The sequence below is a fragment of the Sebastes fasciatus genome, chromosome 5 (genome assembly GCF_043250625.1).
Source record: "Sebastes fasciatus isolate fSebFas1 chromosome 5, fSebFas1.pri, whole genome shotgun sequence".
Taxonomy (NCBI): domain Eukaryota; kingdom Metazoa; phylum Chordata; class Actinopteri; order Perciformes; family Sebastidae; genus Sebastes; species Sebastes fasciatus.
In genome coordinates this window covers 21848379-21868862 of record NC_133799.1, presented here as the reverse complement: position 1 = coordinate 21868862, position 20484 = coordinate 21848379, and the positions used below count along the sequence as shown (strand labels likewise).

Genomic DNA, 20484 nt, shown 5'->3' with positions numbered 1-20484 from the left:
CACAAGACAATATAATCCACAGCAATAACAAAAAAACTGGGAAAAACAAAAGCTGGATAAAAACACAGTAACAGTAGGACATGCAAGGACTGATGCAACAAGTCAGTGTGCTCAAATAGTAGACTTATCAATTAAACCAGAGCAACAACAGAAGACATTACCAACTCTTATGAGCCCAGGCATTCACGCTGCACGAATGCACACCTATAGGTACACTAAGAAACACACACACACATGCAGGTTGTACCTCTTGCAGCTGTAGTCGTACTCTACTGAAAAGTCGAAGCCAGTTGGCTTTGGCTCTGGCAAGACCAGGTTCCATGATTTCCCTCTTTGGGAAGCTAAAAGAATGATTGAAGGAACAGCATTTAAAAAATGTTATTCATATATGTGCAGGTATGTGCTCTATTAGCTAATGTAGTGAATGTACAGTAATTATGGAGATAACTATCTAATAGTAGTAAACACATTAAGACAGGCACTCCGTTGATATTGCACACTACATAGGAGAAAACATGATGATTAAAAAATGTAGTTTGTTATTTTAAAACTTTTATTGGCTGTATTGTTAGAATGTATAGAATATTTGTGGTGCAGAGAATAACATACGGTACCGAAAACTAATTCCACTGGCCTCTATCTATAGCGCTGTTTCATCTGGACAGGCACTGGAGCTGCAACGATTAGTCGACTAATCGATCAGTCGAGAGACAGAAAAATACCCGCCACTATTTTGAGAATCGATAAAAGCATTTTTTCATGTAAAAATGTCAGGAAAAGCTGTTTTCAGCCTCTCAAATATGGAGGTATCCTGCTTTTCTCTCTTTTATATCATATTAAACTGAATATCTTTGGGTTTCGGACTGACAAAACAAGACATTTAAAGACATCAACTTGGATTTTGAGAAACTGGAATGGACATCTGTCACTATTTTCTGACATTTTATAGACCAAACGATTAATCTAGAAAATAGGCATATGAATCGATAATGAAAATAATTGTTAGCTGCAGCCCTAACAGGCACTAAATGTTTTCTCCTATTCCTACCCCTTCCCAAGTGTCTGTTTCCTATGTTCCTTATTTGGATAATTAGTATGTACTGTATACTGTATGTGCTTATTGTTACTTGAATGAACTACCAGATGAATGTCTTTGAACCGAAATGTAACTGCCTTAGTGTCGACAGTGAGTGAAAGCTTATTTAAATGTTTCCTCTATGGAACAGACAGTGTATGAACAGTGTTCACCTTGGAACAGGTCGCTCCTCTGTTCTCTCTTCAGGAGCTGGAGGGACGATCTCTGCCGTTGGAGGCTGCTCGGGAGTTGGAGGTTCCTCCAGCGGCACCTCGGACTTGGGTTCAGGCTCCAGGGGCTTGGTATCTGGAGCTGGAACCTGCGATATAGTCGTGGGGGTGGATATAGTGGTGGTCGACAGAGCCGGCTGGGTGGGTGCGAAGGGAGGCTTGGTGGATTCTGCGCTGAATGGGGGCAACGTGTCGTCCTGCGTGACTGGAGGTAGACTGGGAGCTGTGCTGGGGGGCTGGAGCTGATCATGGGCTGGCCGCTGCTGATGCAGCGACGCCTGCTTCTCCAGCGGTGGCCTGGTGGAGGACAGACTATCAGAGGGGGGCATGAGGGTGGGGGCAGTGCTTGTGGGTGTGGGGGTGTAGGGCGGCTCCTGGTCTTCACTGAGTGTGCCGTCAAGTGGATACATATCTTCGTCTTCCTCAAAAGGCATCTCTTCCTCATCTTCGTAGTTGTACTCTCCTTCCTCCCCGTACATGTCACCCTCCTCTTCGGCATACAGGGCCCCCTCTTCCCCTCTATCTTTGAGGTAGCCTCCCTCGTCGCTGTAGACGGCTTGGGGGTCCTCGCCCTCGCCCTCGCCCTCGCCCTCGCCCTCGCCCTCGCCCTCCCACACTGGGGAGTCCTCTTTGCCGTAGCTGACGGAGGAGTGGCAGGAGTGGTAGGAGTCGTTTTCATCGTAGAACTCCGAACCTCGCAAGCTCTCGCCGTCCTCGGCGACAAACTCCTCACTGAGCTGAGAGCTGCCTCGACTCAACTCGCCTGACGAGGCGTAACGACTGTCTGTGGGACTGAGGGGAGGGGGAGATACAGACACCTGTTACATAAACACACCCACACAGGTTTAAAAGTAAACTAGGGGAGTTCCCATACTTGCACAATAAGGAGTTTGGCTGCCACAGTGACACTTAAGTAACTTGTGTTGGGGCCACAGAGGGAGATAGCTGACCAATAGGAACAGAGGAGTGACTTTAAACCAACCAATAAGAGCAGAGCAGGGGGGTTTGGGCTAGTGATGCATCTATGTAACTACAAGGGGAAATCATCTTTTTAGTAATAGGTAAGGTTACTATGGATACTAGTTCACACACAAGTTAATACAGAAACACACACCATACAAAAGCACACGATTAGCAAAAACACATTTTTCATAATTCTAAGATATAAATAGACCTATTCAATGAACCTGGAAAGGCTGAGGGTAATTTATTAGCCTGGCAGAACAAAAACAGCCTCTTTTTACAGATAAATAAGTGAATCATATTTATTCACGATGATGAATGAGGCTATTAGACATTGAGACAGACTATGAGTCAGAGAGAGATTTGAGACGCATGCAAAAACAATTTCTCACACACACACATACGTACGTACACACACTCTCACTTTATTGTTTCGTCTCTATTGATTACGGTCATGTTGGTTCAATAATGCATGGTGCAGGAGCAGTAAAGGAGAGAACTGTATTATGGCTTTGGGCTGTGAGACAGAGGGAATACACAAGTATGGATGTACGGACACAAACACACAATCACGACACCCTTGTTCTTTTCTATTCAACGCCTATCTCTCAATCTCTCTCTCATCCAACACAAAGACTGACACAGACAGTGACAAATGCCTCATAATGTTCGAGTCTAAATACATATCTGCCCTCTTTCTTAGCGAAAAAATATAACAAAAAAACATGATGAAATGAAGATGAAAATGAGCGTAATCTGTCTTGGCCTCTCTGCTGTCCCATTATTGAGCTGACAGCCACCTGCTGTTTTACAAGTGAAAATTAAATGTGTGTAATTAACAAGCAGGGGACACCCAGAATAAGACAGGGCTCTTCTTAATGTCTCACATACAGGATGAGGCTGTAATAACAGGCTGCCGCGACAACAGATTCACACAGGCTCTCACACAAACTCCAACCAACAATTAACCTCTCCGTCTCTGACCGTTACGAAACAACACACACACATACACACATCTCGTCAATCACTCACCCACACACAAACACAAAACTGCGCAAAACTTATAAGAGTTTAACAATGGCGAAGATGAGTATGATACATCATTTGTGATACTGATTCGTGATTCTTCACCAGGAGGAACACAGTAAATATAGATGCAGGACCAGTAGTTTTCTATAAAAAAAAGTATAGAATATACATATACAGAGATAGGGTAAGAGCGCATGCATGCAAGCACAGCGAGCGAGGAGGACGGGACAAGTCCACCACTGACGTCACAGCGAGACGGAGTCACAGGCCGGAGCAGGAGAAGGAAGAGGAGGAGTTGGAGAGGAGGTACAGAGACCCACCTATCGGACAGTGAGTGCCTACTGTCTAGAGAATACTGACGACTGGTGCGCCGGCTCGACCCTGAGCCTGAGTCGATATCGCTGCGCCCGTTGGTGGCCGAGTCTAAACTATCATAGCGTCTGGTAAGAGGAGTAAGGAGGGAGGTAGGGAAGAGGGGAGAGGTGGGAGAGGAGCATCAGTAGAGCTCAGTGCAAATCTTTCAAAGAAAGCTCTAACCAAACTGAGCCTCTGCACTGCCCGGTTACAGGAAAGGTTCACAGTTTTTCAAACCTGTCTTAAAACAATGGTCAGGTGTTCATATGAACACTGAAGCAGGTTTTGTTTGTTGCAAACATTCCCTTTGTACATACTAGCGGTTAAAAAATCCCTTCCTATTATGCTCACAATGTAAGTAGGGTATGAATATTGACAGTTATCATACCGTGTACATTTGCTTATCTACGTTATAGAGTGGTGCAGGGATGCCGTATTTTTTTAGGCCAACCCGGAAGTTAGCATCGCTCTGGTTCCCTCGACAAAAAGCCAATGGGATTTTTCAATTGTGTTTTGGATTATTGCAGAAAATAAGCTCTGTGGCAAACAAATGTTTATGATACTTAAATGTTTTGTTCCGTAAGATAATCTTCCTAAATTAACACCACATATATGATTTTTGAAGTGTGAATGCAATCACCAGAAGTAAAAAGCTAACATTAAGCTATAAACAAACTACACCACTTTACCATCACTTTAACGTGAGTATACACAATGAGGCTGTAAAGGACGAGTCGGCGTGATGACGTTTTGTAGTCTCATTTCGCCACTTGTTGGCGACCGCCTTTTTTAAGACACGTGAAATTCTAATGTCACGAGTGGGATATTTACTGACATTTTATATCGTAGAACAAAATGTTAAAATCTCTTAAGCTTGTGTTGACCACAGACTTTATTTTAGGCAAACTCAATTAAAAAACATTGACTTCCAGGTGGTGCAAAAAAGCTAGGTTTATATTTCTGTTCCCATTCCTTTAAGGGTCATTCTAACTGATTTTCTAAGACGCCGTGAAAATCCCATACCGTTACAACCCTAAATGTAAGTGACGGGAGGGGGGGGGGAATCTACAGTACTGTGGAGAAACTCATTCCGAAGTTCATAAAAGGCTTCGGCAGTCCGAGTTATTCAAATCAATTCAATTCAATTTATTTTTATATACCGTTAAATCATAACAGAAGTTATCTTGTGACGCAAATCAAGTGGGTATCGTCTATTTATCGTTTTTTAGTGCAAAATTTCCTTTTTGTGTTACTGTCCCTCCCCTGCAGCTCAACAAGAAAACACTGAGACACAAAGAGGGAATTTTGCACTCAAAAGACTGCAAATTTGGAATATACCCACTTGATTTAGTCCCACTTCACTTAAATTAGAAGAGCAAAAGAAAGGATCTTTTAATGGCCACTATGAACATGAGGAGTGATTACAGCAAGCAAAACCTGTTTCAATGTTCATATAAACACTTGACTATTGTTTAACAACAAGACTTGAGAAACTGTGAACTTATCCTTAAGTTTCTGCACAAAGACCTCTCACTGAGGTTGAATACTTGAAGATGTGTTTTACCCATCTAAATCTAACCAGATGAAAAGGTCAAACTTTCTGTTTCAGCTTTTCTGAGCAATGCAATGACTTTGAATCATCTGCCGCCTTTAAAACAAATGTCCAAAAATGTTCAGAATTACTGTTATTTTCTGCACAACAAGTTAGCGCAGAAGAGATCACATGGGGTTTTTGATGCTCACACACTCAACATGCACACAAAGATGCACGCACGCTTGCACACAAAAGATAACCACAAAGGCCCACTTCATACATGACCTGTATACAAGAACTGTGCGCCCCAGCATGCTTGTATACACTGAGGCCATGGTTATTCTCTAGAGGAGGAGAGCACAGTGGGACATGTTACCATGTACAATACAGTTAGACAAAACAACGCCGCTGGGGCTGAGCAGTCTCAGAGGCTAAATGCTAGACTCCAAATGAGAATATCTGCTTAAGATGGGGAGTGTGAATTAAAACAGTTAATCAAACCCTTTCTCCCTGTTGCTGATACATTATGACAACCCGCCATGGTAATCTCATGAAAAGGAAACCACTCAGTCTCAGTTGTGGCTACATAGAGCCTGTAGGGTGCTTGTTACCTCATGGCTCTTTGATCGTAGTCCAGCTCAGGGATTTCGTCGTTGTAGGAGTGTATATACTGCTGCTGCCTCATGGGATACTGGTGCATGGAGGCGTTGGGCTGGGAGGTGGTGTAGTAGGGAGGCGGGATGCTGTTACTGGTCTCGCTGCGGTAGTCGCTGTCCCTGTCGTCCACGGCGCTGTCTGGATCCTCGTCTGGTCATGCAAACACAGCGACAGACGGAATGAAGTGACGAGACGAGAAGAGTATGATGGCTCAGAATGATTGTATTATACAGTATTTGTATAGTGTTTGGGGGGCACAATGACGTGAAAAAAACAAAACTTGTAGCAAATCAAACAAATCAAATCTTTGTCTTTACTACAAATACCATTATTACTATCTAATAATCCCCAGTGGTAATTAAGCCCTTGGAAAAACTCATATGTATCTTCACCAAACACCACAGAGATTCATTTTCTGTAACTTTATTGGATTTAATTGTACTAAAGCTTGACTTTAAATCCATCAGGAGAATATGGATACGAGCTGAGAGGAAGTTCAGAGAGGACGAGTGGAGAAAATATATATATATTTTCATGGCAGCTAATGGTCTCCGAGGAAAACTACACAAGGAGATCATTACATTAAGAGAGACATGGACAATAAATACAGAATTACTCCAAGTCATTAGCAGAAGCGCATCAAAGAAACTTACTTTGCTGATCTCCCCACAGACTCCAATTACCTGGAAGGAGATAAAGGGTTGGAGAAACCAAATTAGGTTTGCAGGTAAGCAAACATGTAGAGATTTGTGGCCCTGAGAAATAATTATTTTAAGATGTAAATATGTGTGCAGAGGGTTCACAAGCGAGTGTTTATGCACATGCGTGTGAGTAAAGAAAAGCACCAAGGTCTTTAGAGAAGCTTAGATCAAAATCAGCTTTTGTTCAGATGCTGGAGGCCTTGGTGCTGCCAAGTAACTAAGAACAGAAAATATCACATCATCCCTGCACACATAAGCATCATGCCACCATCCAATTCCCCTGTCCATGGATTTATATCATACACGCTTGCCCCCTGTGTCATCATCACTAGACAGACAGACAGACAGTCAGTCAGGGTGGTGTGTGTCTGACAACCCATCGTATGTCAGTTCACATTCATCAGACATCTAGCACCTATAAGTCATTCCACTCAGGCGGGCTTGCATGCATGATTCGTCACATCAGCTTTCCTCCCTCACTTCCTCCATCCTTCGCTTCATCCATCAGCCTCATTTTCTACCTCCCGTTTAGTCCCGTTCTCAGTGCGATGGAGCAGAGGGGGTGAGGAAAGGAAAAAGAGGAGGCATAAAAAGGACACAGCGGGGGACAGAACAGGAGGTGGTGGGTTGTGACACTCACAGCACTGTGTGGTTGGTGCATGGAGTGGTCGCTCCTGTTCTTCTTGATAGGCATACTGAGGGGGGGAAAAACACAACAACAGACATCTTAGAAAATAAGATCCAGCACTACTTCGGAGGAAAATTGCTGGTAAAAATATTGACTCTTTAATTCTGCAGTTATTGGCAGCCATAGAGTATAATTAGAGAGAGTATAGAAAATGAAGAAAGAGGCGGAAAGGAAACAGAGTAGGAAAGAAAGGAAGATGAGGAAATATAGAAGACAGATGGTGCAGAGAGAGTTACGGGAATGTGGAAGAGAATGATGTTCTTACATCTTGATCTCTCATGGCGTTTAGTTGTTCAAGTTTCTTGGCCCAGTATCTAGCCTCTTCCTCAGGAATGTCTGCAGCACACAACACAAACACTCAACATGTTCCTCTACGCAGCACATCAAACATATGCCTCTCTATATGTTCCTCTATAAGCATTGGAATAGAACCATAGAGCAATTGATTTCTTTCAATGTCATGGCAACAGGATAAGATAGTAATAGAATTACAAAGCAATCTGTAGTAGTAGCAGCAACGCCATCAATAGTAAATGCAGTACGTTTAGGACCAGCAGTACTAGAGGTGTTACTAATGGTACAAATGATAGAGTTTGAAACAGAAGTTGTATGTTGTAGTAACAGTACTAATACTAGTAACAGTAGAAATGGTATCTTCCCGTTTTTTTCTCTTTTGTATTGAAACATATCCATATATCTAAAATCTAGCATTATTAGAGTGGTGCGGGAATGAGTCCTACAACCCAGAAATGAGTTAGTATTTTAGCACTTCCAGTTCCCTATATGTCGGCAAATATCCCACTCGTGAATTTTGAAGCCTTTATGTGCCTTAAAAAAGGCTACTCGTCCGCCTTTACAGCCTCGTTGTGCCTACTCGCATTCATGTGACCGTGGTGTAGTTCTTTTATAGCCTAACGTTAGCTTTTTACTTCTGGTGATTGTATTCACATTTCAAAAATCCTTAAAAGTGGTGTTCATTTGTGGAGATTATCTTACGGAACAAAACGTGTAAGTATCATAAACGTTTGTTTTCCACAGAGTTTATTATCTGCAATAATCCAAAACAAACTGGAAAAATCTCATTGGCTTTTTGTCAAGGGAACTAGTGTGATTCTAACTTCAGGGTTGGCCTACAAAAATATGTCATCCCTGCACCACTCCATAAATAAACAATAAAGCACAAGGTAGGATAAATACAACTATGGTGAAAGGCCAAACCTAGTGGCAGTTCAAAGCGGGTGTCGAGCAGCAGCCTGTGGAAGGTCGGGTCTTTGGTTCCACAGATCTCATTCTCAGCCATGATCGCATTGGAGTCCAGGGTCAGCCATTGGCCTGGACCGTCCTGGAAAAGATAGAGGAGCAGAGAAATATGACTGCAACTATACTTACTGCATGATAAATATGGTGTTTGCCATATGAAATGGTAATTCAGCCTGATTATCAGGCTGTCTTAACTGCCTCACAGTGACAAAACTCCTAGAAGTCAGTCGGCTTGGCCACAACTTATATGACAGACCTTTTTCACAGCAGAGATTTTGGCTTGTCATAGTAAAAGCACAAGTATAATTGATGACAACCAAATCGTCTGCATCCCATTTAGGTGAGCTCGTTCCTGGTTGTTGGTATGGCTCACTGTCATAGTTTACTGGGACACGTCATGGAAGTGAGCCATTGTTAACAGAATTAGTTTACCTGTATTTTTCTTACTATGACGAGACAAAATGTCTTCTATGACAAAGATCTATACAGTATACAGTATGCATACTGTGTTCCTCAGTATTATGCAGTATGAAACTGTTAAATTGATTTATTTTGCAGTATGCTAGGCCAGGCTTTAGCCTTTAAACGAGCTCTTAAAGCACTGTACTGTTTTTGGCCACTGTTGTTGTGACCATTAATCAAGCCCCCAGGAAGAGCGCCAGGCTTTGAAGCAAATTTTCGTAGTGGCCAAACGCCGGTACTACAGCTTCCGTGTCCGTCACATGACGCCATTGGGCCCAAAAATACTTTTTCCCATAGACTTACATTGGGAAAAAGACGTCGCTATCGCTAACGCTGTATCCAACGCTGTATCCAACGCTGTATCCAGTTCTCTTTATACATCCATGCCATAGACCTGTACCGTTCCAGCGCTTTGCATTGTGGGATACAGTAGGCAAGGTGGACTGGTGCATACTGGAGATTTTTTTCAAATCAGTACGACATCAGGGTTTTTTGGAATACATATTTTGACTTTGTTTGCATACTGCATGCTACATTTTGGCCAAATCAGTACGTACTATTAGTATAGTATGCGGTTGTATATGTATATATATATATATATATTGTATATATACATATATAGTATATATATACACACACACACATTTACCTGCAGATCCTGGCAGATATCTGACAAGAACTTGTTACTTAATTAAACTCATATATTGATTAGGACATTTTTAACAATTGCATTCATCAGTCAGACTGGAGAATTGGTGTACATGGTCAGCAAGCGTAGCTAATAAACGCTGGGAGCCAGAGAGAGAGAGAGTGTACCTCATTGGACTGCCGTATGTTGCGCAGAGGGATCCATAAGGTGCCCACCATGGTGTCCCAGATCAGCCCTTTATTCCACATCTCCACTGTCAGGCCCAGATCCAGGCGGTTTATTTCACTGCTCGGCAGAAAGAGGAAGAGGCGGATTAAGAAAAAGAAAAATGAGTTGGGGAAAAAAAGTAAAGGGAAGAGAGTAAAATAATACAGAATGTTATAAAACGCTGAGTGGAGACAGGGTTGTAAAGGGCTTTCAACAGAAATACAGTCTATGCCATCAGGAGCTGCACTTAAATCCGGCGATGGATATGCACTGTGATTCAATCTGCTGAGGGAAATGAGTCATTCAGCATGAAGATGGAAAGAGTAGGTGATTGTCAACTAGGCTGCTGGCAGGATGGAAGAGAGAGCAGCAGAGACTATCTATATCTATATGTCTGCATGACAAACAAAAGTGAACTCTATGCCTCATATACAGCAAATATAGCTAAAGTCTGGACTAGCTAGGATTTGTAAAGTGATTACAAAACTGATTATCAGATCACTAAGCATCTCGAATTGTCAAACACTGCCTCTTCCCAAGCCCACCGGCTGTCTTTAGAGAAACCCTAACAATAACCACAGCTTTGATATGAAAACACATCTTTCTGTTTCCGACGGAGCCGAAGAGGTAATCTGGCAAATGGCTGAATGATGTGTTGCTTCACAAAAGTGAAAAAGGTGAAGGGAAAGGAGCAGGAGGACAGGAAGGAGTGTGCTGTTTTAGTTTAGTTTAAAGATAAGACTGTGGTAGATTAAACATCGAAGCAGTATCTGTTGTGTTTGGCTTTTTTTTCCTGTTCAGTCAACTTTCCGGAGGTGTATTGAAGCCAAGAGAAACCCTCTTCACTGGGTGTTTGAACTCTGCTGGAGCAGGTGTTATATCACCCCCTCACTCTTCAAAGGGAGAGACAGAGGGCAAAAATAACTCCTTTTAGGAAGTATAAATGTCACAGCTGACCCTGCTGCTCTATGTTGCACAACATCTGTGTGCTGAATTGAGCCCCTGAGGTGATATCTCTATTCATGTGAATTGACAGCATTAATTCTTTATTTAATGCCTACATTGAAACTATTTATATATTAATATGGACTTGCGTCAGCCAACTGATATTGGTGTAGATTTTTTGGAACTACGTCAAACTAAATTTCCGACCATACTAGTTGCAACAGAAATTATATACAACTCTTGAAATACCTTTACGTATAAATACTTTCATTTTATGCATGAAAGCCCATTTAACGGGAGTTTCACTGTTTAAGAGTAAAAATACCTAAAAATGAGACCTTCTGTTCTGTGACTTTCTGGGTTTCCTCTATCAAACTGTAGACTGCTTTTAATGTGAAAATCCAACGGATGTGACATCATGCTTGCTTGCGGGTGCCTTTATTTTCATCCCCGCTTACAGGGCTAACAGTGTACAACCATAGCTAACGTTTGAGCACAAACGCGAGCAATAGGACGCTGACTGACATTGACATAACAGCCAAAATCAATGCAGCAGAACCAGAGATATCTTTTTTTTTTATTTTCTGCATTCTTCTTCCTTGTCAAAACCTGGCGCCTACATTACCCACAATGCAACTCGACTGCCAACAGTTCAGTCGGAGATTCAGGGGTGTTATATGCCAAGCTGCGGCTAATGTAGCCTTGAGCCTTAAGCAGAGATGAGGAGCGGGCTACGGAGGGCTGGTCAACTCACTTTCTTCGAACTCCACACTCCCAGATATTATTTTTCATTTTCAAACTTCAGCCGCTACTAACGCTGACTTGAGTGTCATCATGTGAGACAATTTATCAGACTTCACGCAGCTCCCTCTGGAGCCACAAAAGGTTTTATACAACCTGTTTCACATATGCAGTAGAACTTCTCCACCAAAACCTGTTAACAGACTTACTCATTGCTTAACTGACATCTCCTTTGATTGATCTAAAGCCTCTTTTCTTGGCCACATAAACTTTAATAGTCTGCCTTCTGTACAGTATGCTGTGAGCCTTTCTCTGCCACCTGCCTAACTTCAATGGGACATATGAAATAGGAAGCAATGCTCTGCCAACCTGTGAAGACAGAAGGCTCATTGCACTACAGGTGCTATTTCAAGGAGAAGGCAGTGGGGGGTAGAAAGCGAGAGAGGAGGAAGACAAGTGTGAAGAGGAGGGAATGTAGTAAGAAATAAGAGTCAAAATTGTGCAGCAAAGACTGTCTCCCAATTAAGCAACATTGTACGGGCAGATTTACAGAAGAGCCTAAAAGAGGGAAAGATGTAGGGAGATAAAACAGGGCAGAAGACTGGAGGGCAAGAAGCACTCACAACATGAAGTCCTGCTCCCAGCATGGCTGACTGCCACGCACGGCGATGGTTGTGCTCTTAACATTCTGCACCTTCAGGGTCACGTATGTGTTAAATTTCTCTGTAAAAAAGTTAAATCAGAATCAGGTTTATTTTGCCAAGAGTATACACACATGGAATATGACTCTTACACAGAATGGAAATAACAGCTAGGAATAACAACGACCAACAATAAAATAAGAATACAATAATATAAATAAAAATAAAATGTCTATATAGAAGTCAAGTGTTCTGGAACTTGTAAACAATACAAATAGTGCAAAGAAATAAATACTGGATGGATATAGATGGACTGGATAATTACAGTATGTACATGTGAAGATGTCTATATACTGTATGTACAGAGAGTAGGATTTATGTTTACATCCTTGACAGATATGTACATATTACAATATGTACATAAAGTGACTGATGATATGTACAAAATAAAATGTGTTTAAGACAAAATCTTAATCTAAAAATGTGCATTAAAGACTGTAAATTATAATCTATAATGGCAGCAGCGGGTATTTGGTGTTAGTAAATACCATTGGTCATGCTATTGTGTGTGTTCATATGAAACAATCTGATTCAATACAAATAAATAACAAATGGGTCCATATCCACGGGTCACAACTGACCTTGGGGTCCATCGAGCTTGGCTTTCTTCACTGAAAACAAATAGAGAAAAGAAATTAGTGAGTGTGGAAAAAATGAGCTAAAATATCAAATTTCCAAACATGATAACATGACGGTTTTCAAAGATTTCACATTTTCATGCTGCAAATATATCAGTGAATCGTCAAAGGCTTTTCTCAGGCCTAAGCTTGCTGTGTGATGTGACTTTAGCCTTCAGTCCAGACAGGCCTCTGCCTGTAGCTCATGTGTCTGAAAGTCTGGTTGGCTGGTGGTTGACAGGAGCCTGGCATTTTAAAAGAAAGGAGGGGGGACTCCTCTATCCTCTTTGGGCAGAATGCCAGGATCTCAATATGAAAGACTGCATCCGTTCAGCAGGAGATGCCACAGAGCCAGAAGGACAGTTTGTGCAGGTGAGAGTAAAAGCCGATGCCAGGGAGGAGAGTGGCCACATGCCTCGTCCTCTCTGAGTGATGTATGTGTATGTATTCCTGCATGGTTGACAACAGGGGGGTGGGGGATAAAAGACGGAGCAGTGCTGCTTTTTGTCCAACACAATAGATGAGGCTCTGCTGAGGTGCTCCTCCACGCAGGGACCTCTGGAGCTACCAGACTGACTTTTAAAACCACAGTGACGTCAGCAGCCTATTCATTATTCATTCAATCCGGCACCCTGCCGATGCCCAGCATCCCTATGTTCAGCAGTGAGTTATTAATATTCAGAGCTCTGTTTTTTTGGGTTGTTTTTTTTATCCCTGCTGATTGCCTCTTTTCACTGACGTTAAATTTCAGGAAAGCAAATACAAGAAATAAGCATAATTTAAATAATTGGACCTCGAAAGCAAGCCCTTAAAAATGCTCTGAGCATGTGTGCTTTATAATGTATGACCTACAGTCCAACTCTCTAAATAGAAAGTACTAAATAAACAAACACTCCCGGTTATTCAATCAAAAAAGCCTAAAAATGATGTGAGAAAAAAATGACGCTGATAAAGAAACACATTCTGAGTCAGTGACGGCAGAACAAGCATGATAATCATTGTGGACAAATTGGCATCTAAAAATAGCATCACCCCAGCAAACCCTTGGGTTAATGCTTATCACTTAAATATCATTCTGATTCATGAGGCAGGTGGAGGAGCAAGTGGTGTGGTGGAGCATGTGCTTCAACTTCAAAGTAAAATCCACATTCTGATCATAGGCGCAGTTTGAACTTTACGGTTGGGGGTTCACAAAAGAAAATCTAGAAGGAATGTAATGTATACAACGCAGAGAGGTCTAATGTATTGGGAATGCGTGTAGCCTACATATTACAACCTCCAAACAGAATGTGACGCGAGAAAGCGTCAGTGACAAAATCTGTTTGATTGCATTATTTTCTATTAGAATGTCCTAACTGGCCACGAGCGACAAAGTGCTACGCAGCGTGCCGTTTTGAGCTGAACTTTTGTCGGACGCCCTGTTTCTATTTATTCCTGTCGTTTGCTTTGAAAGCGCTGAACGGAAGAGGAACGGCTGATTCATGAAGTTATCTATACAATACCTCCTCATTTTACTACAAGATCCTAAATAAGGAGGCAGCAGGCTCGAGGGAGATCACCAGGAGATCGCCTGAGAGTCTACTTAGGCTACTGATTGCTGTATTGTATGTCATTTTCAGTAAATATCGCAGTATAAAACCTGTGTTTTCAGTTTGAAAAACACAAACGTCGGAAGATGGCAAGTACTACTCACCCATCTTTTAAGTGGCTACGTCTCCAGTCTGATCTCGAGCGCACAGCTGATAGGTAGGCACGTGGTTTGTTTACATCGCGTAACAGAATGTGTGGACAGAGTGTCCGATGTTATTGCACTATAAGTAAATAAAAAGACTACACATCTATCTTATCTTGTTTGTTTGGTATTTTGTCAATATGAAGACACAACAAGGTTGATATTATTTATCATTACAATAAATGTTTAGTTCTGCATTATTATAAAAAATATAGATGCATTTCTATGGGTTCAGTGAGCCTCCTGAACAGTGGCGGCTGGTGGATTTTTTTTTGGGTAGGGCCAATCAATTTCAACAAACATCCTAGTACGATTCAATGCAAAAAAAGGTATCAAAAACGCATTACTACTTTGCAGTTACATTTTTATCATTTATTCCAACACTGACATAAGGACATCTTATTCATACAATTCAGTATGTTAATATAACATACGACAGATCATTTATAAAGGAACTTTGCTCTTCTGTCCTTCTGAGTGGCAAACCTCTCAATGACCTTCTTATTGAAGTCAGGCATGTTCCTGACAAGTTTCTTCTCCATGGAGAGCATAGCCAGAGCATTAAGGCGATCCTGTGTCATGGTGTTTCTCAGGAAGGTCTTGATCCCGCGAGAACTGACATGAGCCCTGACGAGAACAGAGAGAGACACACGTGAACGTGCGCGCGCACACCATGGGCCAAATCAGTTTGGCCCTCCCGGAAGTCTTTTTTACGGCGCTGATTGGATGAATTGTATGTCATTCATGCTTGTAATCATATATCTTTAATCAGTGATTGGCTGTACTGCTTATTAGACCCGCCTTCCTTGGGCCAAATCCATTTGGCCCCAGAAAGTGCACGTGCAGCAGAGCAGCTGAGAGGTGCACTAGCAGAGAGTTCAAGGAGGAAAGCAGATATTTGGCGCAGTTATCCTATTTTACAAATATTACGGGTATATTCCATAGGTCAAAAACACACATATTGACAATTTTTATAATTTTTATAATTAATAATTTTATAATTTTTTTTTTTTTTTTTGGTGGCTCAAGGTGGGTGGGGCCAGGCCCCGTGGCCCTCTATTGGCCGGCCGCCACTGCTCCTGAACCAACGCAAACTGCGCCTGTGATCCTGATACTTTAGCTGCTGACTAGGCAGTCACACCTAAGTGGTGAGGAAGGTTCTTTTCCATGGAAGCCCTGAATATACATTAGACAAAGAGGCGTTCAAATTAGTAATTTCTTTGCTTTGAATAGACAGTAAATGACAGATGCACCTTGGCTGCAGCCTTGCCAACACTTCCCCTCTCTCTCATACACTGCCCTCTCCTAACCATCAACCAGTCATCGGCCCTCTCTCTCTCTCTCTCCCTCAATCACTCACTCCTAGAAGCTCCCTCTGCCATGTGGTGAGTATGCACGTGTGCTCCCTTTCTATCTCTTTCTCTCGTGCTCCATTAATCTCTCTGTGCAGCCGGATGCGGGCAGAGCGAGCTGCATCCCCAACACTAAAAATAACCACTTCAGTGTGACAGGGGTGGGGGGTGCTGGAAAGGGGTGTGTGTGTGTGTGTGTGTGTGTGTGTATGTATGTGTGTGTGTGTGTGTGTGTTTAGGGGGGGTGCGTACAGCTCACAGGCATAAGACTAAACCACCATTGCTGCAGCTACAGCACAGGGGCACGAGTGAAGGGGAGTAGGTGGAAAAAAAAAAAAACGAGTGTAACATTTTCTGCAAACCCTCAACAGAAAATGTTGAGTCTCTGCCACGGCAATTACAGAATCTCATTTTCGCTTTCTTTGCTGGGGAAAATTGGACAAATACATTCACTCACGCCCCGGTGCAGACGACCTAAAGGGGCTTTTCTATTTCCTGAGGTTTTCCAATCAAAAGCTTTCAAAGAGCCCACACTTCAGAGCAATTCTACTGACACCAGGAACAACAATATAAACCGGCAGACAGAAAAGACGAATCTAAAGATTATGATAAAAAGAGAAATGACTCAAATGCACAATGAAGTGAAAAACAGTTACAAAAACTGAGGTCATTATAGCATGTCCCTATCACCTCTGCCAGATAAAATTCAGTCACACACAGTATTGAAATTTTTTTTTTTGTCCATCTGCCACTTTGGCTAGTGGATTCAAAAATCTACCAGCCACTCAATAGATTATTATTGTTTTTTTGGCTGTGAGTGAAGCATATCTAGCAGCCACTTGCATATTTTACCAGCATTTGGCTGGTGGCTGGTGCTAATCTCCAACCATGGTCACACACTAGGGATGCGCTGATCCGATACTCAGTATCTGTATCGGTCCGATACGGGCCAAAATCACTGAATCGAATATCGGAGGGGAAAAAAAGTACAATGAGAGATGGAAGAAAAACTCAGATCTCTAGTAAAAGTAGTAATACTACAGTGTAAAATACTAGCTACAAGTAAAAGTCCTGCATTCAAAACATTAGGCTACTCTAGTAAAAGTACATAAGTATTACAATCAACATATACTTAAAGTACCAAAAGTAAAAGTACTCATTATGCAGAATAATATATATTATATCATTGTATTCTAATTATTGATGCATTAAAGTGTTCATCACTTTAATGTTGGGGCTGGAGGTCATTTTAATGACTGTTGGGTAGTTTAATCTATAGTAATATATCATTATTTATTAGTTAATTATATTGTGTATTAATAACCTGAATGACAGTAAACTGAATATCTTTGAGTTGTGGACAAAAAAAGACATTTGAGGACGTCGTCTTGGGCTTTGGGAAACACTGATTGACATTTTTCACCATTTTCTGATATTTTATAGAGCAAATAACTAATCAATTAATCAACAAATTAATCAACAATGAAAATAATCAATAGCTGCAGCCTATGCAAAACATAAAGACAGTGCAGACCTTCAGAAATCTGCCTTCAGAGAACATATACAGCATATGTAGCCTTGGAATCACTAGCCACAGAATATGAATGCTGCAGTGTATCTTCTGTATATATTTCCATTAGAAACTAAATTGATCTTTGCTCCTAACTATTCCCAGACTCCCCACTAACCCTAGTCATTATTACAGTAACGCAGCAGTGTGTTTGAAATGGTAATAAGATACAGAACTAGCCAAGGACAGTTTGCTGCTAAATTATATCCATTTCTAATGTTGGACTTTCTCTTTCTCTTCTTTTGCAAAAAAATCTTCCCTAATGATCTGCATACATACATATATAAATAGTCTTAAAAAGATGTTTGTATAATGCCTTAATGAGGGAAGGTGACACTAATGAGGATGTCTCTCATTGCTCACTCTATTATAAAAGTTAGAATGCATGAATTGGCACCTCGCTACAGGGGGTGACAGTAAGAGGATGGTTGCCAGATCTGAATACGCTTATTCAGCTTCTGTGGCATAGGTTATCATTTCAAAGACTATGTCTAACATCACGACACATGGAAGTAGAGAATACACACACAAACATCTTTGATCAGGCCATACAACATCACTGCTACTGCAACTCATGTTACCGTGCAGCTCGAGGTAAACCACCACGCTCATCATCCTCTATATTTCTTCATTCTATAAAGCATAATATCAATATAAACCTAGCTGCAGGCCTATAACACAGTGTGTAGAAGCTAATGACAAAATGTCAGCAGAGAGCTAAAATACCATTGGAGTTGCTATGCCAACAAAGCCTGAGGACATAAAGGGACCACCAACGAGCCTGGATCTCAATCCTGACATCTGTGCAATCAGCTCTAGCATTGGTGTCAACAACATAGCAGCCTCTTCATACACACTACAAGCCTGCTCCAACCTTGCCGGGAATCTGGAGAAGAAGCCTGAAGGAGTCAATTTGACATCTTTCCTTCACTGCTCCCTGATAAATCAGGCACCGTATCTGTCAAGTGTCTCAGAGTAGGAAATGAGCCCAAACTGGCACCAAATTCTCAGAGTGCAGGTGCAAATTTGTTCCTAATTTTAGGCACAGGGGTTGTTATTAAACTGTGCAACTTGGGAAACTCATTGATGATTTAAGAAAGCGGAAGATCTGTTTAAACATGTTTCAGAGTAATACATATTTTTTTCTGCTTCAAATTAGTCTCTTCATAAGCCTGTCAGTTTTTTAATGTGTTGAATGAATGCTGCAACAACTTGAATTTCATTTTAAGGTTCTGAGTGTTGGGTGGAGAACTTCTCCCTAAGAGGCAGTATAAAGAAACATTAAATAATTACTCTAAAAGGGAGGCATTTATAATCCTTATGAAACTTTAAGCATTACTTTGGGATTTGGGAGGCTATTGAGAAGGTTACATGAGATTCACAGGATAGTGGTATTTCACTCCCTATACATTTGCACAATCTATCCATCCGGTTTCCTCTTGTACAATAATGCAATTCAATTGAAATCATATCCGACAGCAAAGGTCTCAGATCAGGTTAATTAGAAGAAATAAAAGGTCTTTTGCTCCTAATTGGAGCTCCTGATACAAAAATGTGTAGGAAAGCCACAACTTCACCAATCAAAACCAACATAACTTTACATTTTAGAAATGACCACATTAACTTCCTCCTGTAAATGCTCAATTATTACAGTGACTGAATAACATTTAAGGGCTTATCACTGATTCACAGATAAGCCCTTAAATCTAAAACGGATCTCTTTGGGGTCCATTTTTGTTTCACTGGAGAAATACATCACAGACAACATGAAATGACAAACACACCATCAATGACTGAAGGAAGAGATTTGCCCAGCAGTCATAATACAGTATAATGTGATGAGTCGTCTGTTCATACAGTAGAAAACCAATCTGGACACCATTGGGGAATATTGAATTATTCAAAGAAAGAGCAGGTTGCGGCTGTCATTATAGAGCTCAATCAATGGGAGAAATAGAAATAAAGAATACTGCAACTAATCACGTGGCTTAAAGAAATACCCTACTCTAAATAAACCCGGTAGGGTACTGCACACACCTTCCTTTTTTAATCCGCGCAATTACGCATGAAAACTGAGATGAAATGTCTGCACTGGAGATGATTTTCAATAGAAACGCTTTCTTTGACATGAGACAAAAAAAACACCCCACGCTTCTGTTACACAGGGGGGAAACAGAGTGGGTTACATCTAGTTTTACTATGTTTGACAGCGGCTGCCAGAAAGCATACACCTACTCCATAAATCGATCCGGTTGTAGCGATGGCAGGTTTTTGTAAAATGAGCACAGGCTGTCACCCTATAGTAGGACAGTAGGAGTGAAATATTTCAGGGTATAATAGCCAAACACAGATTAAAAATATGCCAAATCTCCAAAAGGGGATGTGAAGTATTTCCTTATTAATGGGATTTGTATTAAACTTCCATTTAATAGCGTTTTTAAAAACATTTCTGTGCAAGAATGGCTATACTGATGGATGGATCGTTATCCTAACAGGTGAATTCCCAAAAAGCTGTAAAGATAAGAGCTATTTAAGCTGCTCACACCAGCAGGTCGAGGAAATGCACAGCAAATCGTGCCAAGACATAAGATTGTTAGTTGTTCTCTTACCTCCAACACACAGCAATGACATCTCTTATATGTGCCTTTAGTACAGGGTCCAGCTTCTTCACTTCCAGCTTCCGTATAATTGAGCTTAATCAGTGCAATATACAGCCTGGGAATGTATCGTTGGTTCTGGGGATGGATGGATGGATGGAGAAGCCTGCCGTCGCTGGAAGAAGACTCAGGGCCTGGCAGTGATTGGTGGTGCCTGGCAAAAATAAAAAAATAAAAAATCTTCACACTTCGAGAGTGAACGCCAGCGTCGCAATCCTTTGTCTTTTTTTTTTTTTGGCGTGTCTGTCTAAATGTGAGACTCTTTCCCTCCACTTCTCTCTCTCAGCTCTCCGCTCCTCGACACACAGCCATCTTTGTTCAGCTTCAGCACCGCCGCTGCGTGGAGAGAGCCTGGCAGTG

At 41.5% G+C, this 20484-nt stretch overlaps 1 protein-coding gene across 10 annotated transcripts in view; it reads right to left on the bottom strand.

The window, feature by feature from the left end:
- Nucleotides 1-20484, bottom strand: part of unc13a (unc-13 homolog A (C. elegans)) — a 56206-nt gene extending 35722 nt beyond the window's left edge. For 4 of the 10 annotated variants that reach the window (XM_074635791.1, XM_074635792.1, XM_074635793.1 and 1 more), the window contains exons 1-11: nucleotides 20077-20483; nucleotides 12778-12807; nucleotides 12119-12218; nucleotides 9770-9887; nucleotides 8450-8573; nucleotides 7497-7567; nucleotides 7184-7238; nucleotides 6496-6525; nucleotides 5797-5992; nucleotides 1249-2097; nucleotides 248-341 (exon numbers count right to left, since the gene is read on the bottom strand). In XM_074635791.1, coding sequence (XP_074491892.1) covers nucleotides 248-341; nucleotides 1249-2097; nucleotides 5797-5992; nucleotides 6496-6525; nucleotides 7184-7238; nucleotides 7497-7567; nucleotides 8450-8573; nucleotides 9770-9887; nucleotides 12119-12218; nucleotides 12778-12807; nucleotides 20077-20098 — 1689 coding nt within the window. In that variant the 5' untranslated portion in view covers nucleotides 20099-20483. Of the gene's footprint in view, nucleotides 1-247; nucleotides 342-1248; nucleotides 2098-3617; nucleotides 3738-5796; nucleotides 5993-6495; nucleotides 6526-7183; nucleotides 7239-7496; nucleotides 7568-8449; nucleotides 8574-9769; nucleotides 9888-12118; nucleotides 12219-12777; nucleotides 12808-20076 lie in introns of all 10 variants that reach the window. The other 6 variants (XR_012593972.1, XM_074635786.1, XM_074635787.1 and 3 more) reach the window with 3 other exon arrangements.